The 7628-nt window shown below is 32.5% G+C and overlaps 2 protein-coding genes across 3 annotated transcripts; one reads left to right on the forward strand and one right to left on the reverse strand.

Annotated features, from left to right (window-relative positions):
* The first annotated feature begins 831 nt into the window (after positions 1 to 831).
* On the forward strand, positions 832 to 4073 carry LOC113849639 (pyridoxine/pyridoxamine 5'-phosphate oxidase 2). Of its 2 annotated transcripts, XM_027479679.1 has the most exons (8): positions 832 to 982; positions 1048 to 1097; positions 1168 to 1225; positions 1298 to 1322; positions 1850 to 1884; positions 1966 to 2061; positions 3349 to 3516; positions 3597 to 4073. In XM_027479679.1, exons 1-8 carry the CDS (start codon positions 833 to 835, stop codon positions 3696 to 3698), a joined length of 684 nt encoding a protein of 227 aa, XP_027335480.1. In that variant the 5' UTR covers position 832; the 3' UTR covers positions 3699 to 4073. The 2 variants fall into 2 exon arrangements, with proteins under 2 accessions (XP_027335480.1, XP_027335481.1); XM_027479680.1 differs by lacking the exon at positions 1298 to 1322 and having other exon boundaries at positions 1852 to 1884; positions 3597 to 3996.
* A 124-nt stretch (positions 4074 to 4197) lies between these two features.
* LOC113849637 (laccase-6) lies at positions 4198 to 6807 on the reverse strand. Its single transcript, XM_027479678.1, has 6 exons — positions 6688 to 6807; positions 6417 to 6568; positions 6087 to 6331; positions 5854 to 5982; positions 4610 to 5551; positions 4198 to 4493 (listed from the first exon to the last, which is right to left on the reverse strand). The coding sequence occupies exons 1-6, from the start codon at positions 6805 to 6807 to the stop codon at positions 4363 to 4365; spliced, it is 1719 nt and encodes a 572-aa protein (XP_027335479.1). The 3' UTR covers positions 4198 to 4362.
* Positions 6808 to 7628: the final 821 nt, after the last annotated feature.

Genomic DNA, 7628 nt, shown 5'->3' on the forward strand with positions numbered 1-7628 from the left:
ATCAAATTTCACCTAAATTTAGAAAACAAATTTATTTATTTATTCCTAAAATCCTAGTTTCATATATTATGAAAATTCTATTTCTTTTGGAAAATTCTTTTTTTATCAATAGTTGATTTTTTTTACTTTTAAAATTTTAAAATTATTTTATGCTATAATTTTATTACAAATTATTTAAATTTCAGAATAAAAATAAATAATTGAGAATTTTAAGTATAACAAATTAAAAGATAAATTTAAACAAATTTTTAAAAATAAACTTAATTAATCTTTTAAAAAATTAATTATTCAAAATTATATAAGGCCTAAACTAAAGAAGGTAAAAATACAATCAAACCTATTATATTTTTAAAAGTGTACTTGAATTTTTTTTTCAAAATAAATTAAAAAAGTTATAAATTTTTTTAAAAAAATTCAATTATTTTAAAAAGTGTCTCAATTAGCCATTTATTTAAAAAACATAATTTCGTTTACACTAAAAATTTAATTTCTAATCAAATTTAATAATATTAAAGGTATGTTTGTATTCTATTTTTAAAATTTTTTTAATTTTTTCTAAATATAATATAAATTTATACTATATTTAAAAAAAATTAAAAACTCTTTTTAAAAGAGAAATCAAACATATCATAATCGTATACTAAATATAATAAAATTAGGTTATTAGTGTAAGTTATTCGTCATATAAATTATTTGAAGAATATTAATATCAACATTTAGAAATAATTTTAAATATTAAAAATTAAATATCTATTATATTATAAAAATACCTATAATTTTTTAATAATTTCATTACTTTTAAATGCTTAAAAATTAATTTTAAGAAAAAAAAATGATGATTACTAAAATAAGAAAATACAAGAATGGGATAAGATATCAGAAAGGATCGGAATCGGAAATGGGGAGTTTGGCATGGAAGCAGCTTCTTCTCAACGCATTGGAATCCAATAGTCACCTCAAACACTCTTCTTTCATCAGCTTCGTATGTCACTCCCTCTTCTTTTCCCTTTTTTATTTATTATTTATTTTTATTTGTGTTTTTTACAGGCCACCGTAGGAACCAACGGAACACCTTCGAATCGCACTGTCGTTTTCAGGTTGACCCTTACACACTCACTCTTTTCGTTTTATGGAAAATTCACGACACTAAGTGTTCTGCGTTTTCAGAGGATTCCAAGACAACACTGATAACATCCAAATCCACACCGATGCCCGCACTCGCAAGGTTCCTCCCTTTTCAATCAAGTTTTCTAAACTTGAACTTTAGTCACTGGATTTTTGTTTCTTTAGAATTTAGTTGCTGGGAATTGGATTATGGTTTATAATATGCATTTTACTTGAATTTAGTTTATTAGCTTTTATGATGCTGCTTTTTTTTTTTTTTTTTTGGCTTTTATAGAAAAGAAAAAAAGTTATGTTATCTATATTCCATGATGTTGGCATGAATCGCAGCAAGAGTTGAGTTTGCGAACCACGGTTTTAATACCTGCTAAACAAGGCACCCACATTTAGGTTTAGTTGCGTAAACTTTTATATATAAGGACTTATACGACGAAAAAAGTAAAAAGTTAAAATGAATATAACTTTTCTCTGAAGTTAAAATTAATTTATGCACTTCAAATTTTGGAGAAGTCAAATAAAAAGTCTCTAAAAAAGTAGAAGAGCATAAATTGATTTTAACTTACGGAAAAAGTTTGATAAAATTTATCTAAATTGGTCCTTAGTCTCTGAGCATGATTGTCTCTTATGGAAGATACGTGTAGAAAATAAACAAAAGTAGTTTTGGCATGATTAGATTTTTATTGAAAAGTTACTTAGTTCGAAGTCTCTGTTGTTTTATCGGTAGTGCAGATTGAAGAGCTCAAGCTTTGCTCCTCTGCTGAGGTAATTATTTCGTGAGGTAAATTTCTTTTTAAACTGATAAGGGGCATAGGATTTGGGACTAAGTTTAGTGCTTGTGGTTAGATATGTTGGTATTTCACAGATTCCTGGGAGCAATTTCGGATAAATGGGAAAGTAGATATCATTGATGGGTCGAATCCTGATCCACTAAAACTTCAGGTTTGATTGGAGATTTTCAGTTATTTTTGAAATAACATCCTCTGAAGTTGTTAATAATTATTCACTTTGCCATCTGTCCATCGGATCAAGTGTGGTTTGTACATTCTGTATAACTGTTGCATGAGTTTCTGTGCAAAGTTTTGATGTGAAAAAGAAAAAAGCTTTCCAGATGAAGCAATTTTGCTCTTTACAATTATTTGCTTCTTTCACTCACTGAGAGAAGTGCAATAGCCTGTGATAGATGATTAAGCATTGTGCTTTATACTGAAGGATATAAGTATGTCAACCTTCTATGTAAAAAAAGCAATTTGAACTATTTCCAGTGATTTGAGGATAAGATGAGCTAAAGAAAAGGAAAGATCAAATTAAAATGGTAGTGAGAAATTGAAAGTAGCACATGACCAACTACTTCTAATTTCCCCCAGATATATATTAGGTGTATATATGAGAAATCTCATATAATTAATGGACTAAAAAACTATCAAAACTGCTTAAATCATAGCTACTTAGTACTTGTAGCTTATAGAGCACCCATATAGACTAGATGACACATCTGCTACCAAAATGCGACTTGGGTTTATACACTATCTGTATGAATGTGCACCCTGCAAAATCAAGGAGCATTTATTCTCTCAAAATTAGGGAAAGCTAAATGAAACTCTTAGGCCATGTTCAGTTTGGCTTTCGTATTTATGTTTTGAAATATTTTAAAACTAAGCTAATTTTCAGTTTTTTAATTTGTTTTTCTTTTGTGGTTTTTAATTTTCAAATCTGAATACCAAATTTTAATCCCAAACCTTCCAAATCAATCCCTCATCCTCATTTACTGATTCACTCACCTCTCTCTCTTCCTTTGAAAACAGATTTCTTTATATTTCATTGATTTCCCAACTTTTATTTTTAAAAGGATAGGGGGCAGTAATTGTGATGGTGGCAATAATATGTGTGATTTTTAGGAGATATGGGGGAAGTGAGTAATTTGGTTTTATAACTAAAAACCAAAATATTTTTTTTTTAATAAAAGGTGTTAGAAATATTTCATAATTGAGTTAAATACCAATTTAGTTCCATTTTAGCTGAACATGTTTTGTTTTAAAATTTAAATTTGAAAACCAAAAAATTGTAAACTCACAACAATTCTAAGCATGCCTTTAAAGAAACTGCTTTTGGTTTTTTCATTCCAATCCTACATAAATATTTTACCAGCTTGTATAACAAATCTTTCCTATTTTTTAATTTAGATGAATTGCTATAATATTCCCCTTGCTTTATGAATTCATAATGCAGCAAAGAGAAAATTCCTGGTTTGCCAGTTCGCTGAGATCAAGGTCGCAATATTTGTGGCCCAACCCTGGACTTCCCTGTCTAAATGAGCAAGCACAGCCAGAAATATCGTTAGATCCTTCTACAGGTCCAGTTGATGCTTTTTGTCTACTGATCCTAGAACCTAATCAGGTAGTGATATCTCTAACAGTCTAACAGTAATACATGCCTTTGTGCTTCAACATGTCCACTTTTGTTTCATCCATTTACAGGTTGATTACTTGAATCTGAAGAGTAACCAGAGGCTCACATTCAAATCAAGTGTGAGTGATGCAGCAAACAAAAATTGGGTTGTGGAGAGGGTCAACCCATAATCTGTTCTCTATCATTGTCATGTTCACATTTCACTGCAAACAACAATTTGCATGTTCTGAGAGTATTTGAGAGGGGATTGACTGGAAACATGCTCGTAGAATTTTCATTTTACAATGGTCCCCAGATTAGCTTTGATGCTGCCCCTTGAAGGTTGTGCTTGCTCAATAATAACCTAGTAAAATTGGATGTGAATTAGCTTCAAGTGTTATCTATGTGGACACCTCCCGGGGAATTAGTATAGAGGTGGAACCTTGGACGAGAACTGGAGTCACTATTTATGAAATGGAGTCTCTATTTATCACTTTATCTTCGAATAACACTATATTTTAGTTTATTTCAGAACTCTGATCGATTAGCAGATATAAATCAAACTATAGGGAAAGAAATTTGCAGTTGCATGTTTAGTTCAACTTATTTTAGAGTAATAATCACTTATTTTGCCAGCTTTTTGAGAGTGTTTGAAAAATAAGTGATTATTTCTCCAAATTAATCTTTAACAAACATGCTTGTCATTTTGATTCTTTACATCCATAATTTTTTGCTTTTAAAAGAAATACCAATGCCACATTTTACAGCTACTGACTTGGAGCTAAAAAATGCTTGAACAGGAAAAAGATCTCGTAATCATCTGTTAGTACTATTTGTTATGCTCCAATGGTAGTCTTAACATTGTGGCAGATCTGATGGAGGATGTGGTAAGGACTCCAGCTCTCCTTTTCCATTGTTCACTATAAATACCATTCCTAGTCCCCATGACTGGTGTATATCAATATGGCAATGCATATACCACACCCCTGCAAAAAAAGAAAAGAAAAAAAGAAGGTCAATGTTATGGATGGTAAGAAATCAATAATTCCTTGCTGTTTAAATAGAATAACAGAGAAAAGAAAGACATCATTAAGGTTTATACCAGGATTATCCGCAATAAAGCGAATTGCTGCCCAGCCACCCACTGGAACTCCAATTGTGTTCATGTATGGAGGATCCACGAAGTTGAATTGTGCAGTTAGTGGGTTATAGTTGCCTGTGCCATACCCTACAACATAAAAGCTGTGTCCATGGAAGTGCATTGGGTGGTTTTCAATGTTGACTGTCCCTGTGTCCTGCAGAATGAGTTGCACCCTGCTACCATATTCAAGGACCTTTGTTCTTGTCCCATTCAATGATTGTGTATCATATGGAATGTTATTAGGGGCACCATTAACAAAGTCATACAACTTGGGGGGTGTGTCAGGAAAATCTTCAGTATATGATCCTTTTATCTTCTTATAATATGCTTCCAGGATTGAAATATTGGGATGAACGAAACTTATATTGTTCATTGAAGCTGCTAGCACCCCATTGTGCATGGCTTTGCAGTTTTCCTTTGGTGTCTTTGAATGACACTTTTGAACATTCAATCCAATGGTGATGAATAGGTTGTTATCAATTTCTTTAAAAACATTCACTTTGTTTAGGCTCCTTAATCCATCCATGACTGTCTTAACAGCCAGTTTATCATCTAGTCTAGGTAATTTAGCTGGTAAATATAAGCTATTAGATGCAGCTCCAACATAGTTGAAGCTTGCAATGGCTGAGACGTTTTGATATTTGACAATCCTGCCAGACTTGTATGGTGCCACAGCCATGGAGTATTTTCCTAGTGGTTGATCAGCAAAGACAAGGACATTCAGTGTTTGGCCTGGTCCAATCATCACAGTGTCTGTGGTGAATGGTTTTGTGTATTCAGCATCAGCTTCTACGATTGTTAATTTGTGATTAGCAATGGCAAAGAAGTTCTCTGTGTTTAAACCTGCATTAATCAGTCTCAACAAATAGGTCTTCCCCGGAATCACATCGATTTGATAGATATCTGAAATGATGAGGAAAGAAATGTGTAAAAGAAAAGGAAAGGCAGAAAATTTAGATTACAACAGTTGTTAGACTGGTTTAGGAGACCTGCGCTTTTGTGTGTATATTGTCATAACTCATAATGTCAATAAAGGTCAGTGAAAGAAAATGGCCATCATCCACCACTTAATCCAAATTATTTTGTATAAAATTAATCTAATTGAAACATCTTTAGACTAAGACAATTTTGAGCAATACAAAAAAAATTCAATCACCGTTATCTCAATTACTTTGTTAGTTGTTATCTTGTGTTATCTCAAATACCATTAGTGGAGCAGTTGTAGTTGGGCCCCGGATGACCATTAATGATATATGCATCAGCTGTAGGAGGAGCACCTCCACTTGCCAGAGTGGCATGTTCAATTTGTTGGAGATCTTGCAACCAATACTCCCCTGGCAATAATTCAAATCAACCCCCCAACAATAGCATTTTTATATGGCAAACTTACAACATTGTAAAACTCTGAAATCAAAACCAAAAAGAGCCACAAAGTTACCTAGTATGATTATGTGCTCCTGATAGGGAATCTTAAATGGGTAAGGTACACCGGTCTTTGGATAAACAATCATGGCACCATAAACTGTTCCTCTTAACCAAGAAACATGAGCATGCCAGAAGAAGGTACCCTTTTGCTTCACCACTGAAAAATTATAGGTGAAAATCTGGCCTGCTTGAATTGGACACTGTGTAATAAAGGATGGCCCATCATACCAGCATGATAGCCTTTGCCGGACACCATGCCTAAAATTAAAATTCAAGTTTGTTAGCTACAATAATATCTTATTTAAGTGAACTATTTTATGCATGAGGATGTAATTGTGATTACCAGTGAATTGTAACATTGAAAGGTGTCTTATTGGTGACTTTAACTATGATTCTATCATCTTCTTGGGCATAAACAACAGGTCCTGGAAACATACCATTAACTGTCACAATGTCTTTGGAGTTGCAAAGTTTGGTTATTCTTCTAGTTTGAACCTGTACATAAACCATTAAGAGCATCAACAAATAGAGAAAAAGCCATTGGAATGCATTGCACTCCACTTGAAAGTAAAATAAGGAATCATAATAATGCACACTTTGAGAATAAATCATACCTTGAAATCATAGAACCTGGTTGATTCTCCCTTGGTACTTGCATGTGCCACAAGTTTCACATTGTAGAGAGTAGATATAATACTCAACCACAGCATAAACGAAGTGGTTAAGTTGGTCATTTTCAAAGGGTGTGAATAGAGGTGGATGCTTGAGGTAGAATGAAAGGAATGGCCTTTTAAAAGAGAGTGAGTGTCTTTTGTTGGATTTATTTTATTAGAGGAAAGTGGAAAAAAGGCTATGCAGGTTGTATTCTATTTGTCAGCTTTCATGATTCCTCTAGCGTGAATTGGTGATAATAAGGTGTTGGGAAGTGATTATTCAACATGACCACAATGGTAGGGAAGGATTTCCCTTTTATCCCCCTTCTCTATTTTTATCCATTATCTTCATTCCTGCCAAACATTTTCTGTTACAAATCATACCATTGACTGAGAGTTGAGGCCACACATGCCTCTAAACATGATCTATATTAAACCCCACCACAATCAGCCACCTTCCTTTCTATTCTACTTATTTTCCATAAATTTAAATGCTTCTACTCGTTTTTTTTTTACTAAGAGTAACATGTTCTAATCAAGTTGATTCTTAATATTGAAAGCCATATGGTAAAAAAGTACAAAGCAGCACTCAGCTATCACTAGTAATTCAACAAGAAGTCATCAATAGCAACTAATTATATTCCATTATTTGGGGTCCGCTATATGAATTAACTAATGTTATTGGGTTCTATTTAAGACCAAATTAATTTCCAATAAAACAATTCAGTGTATAGTCTAATGCCCGCAATGGTTTTCTTTTCATATAATAATCGAACTAATTTATTAGTACAGTAATAAAGCAACCAGATTTTTAAGAGTTGAAAAATAAAGCTATGAAAAGACAAAGATTTGGACAACTCAAAACATTCATTTTCACTTTGTATTTGAGGGAAAAGGTGGGT

Source organism: Abrus precatorius, unplaced genomic scaffold (assembly GCF_003935025.1).
Source record: "Abrus precatorius isolate BTA unplaced genomic scaffold, Abrus_2018 Scaffold9, whole genome shotgun sequence".
NCBI classification, from domain to species: Eukaryota; Viridiplantae; Streptophyta; class Magnoliopsida; order Fabales; family Fabaceae; genus Abrus; species Abrus precatorius.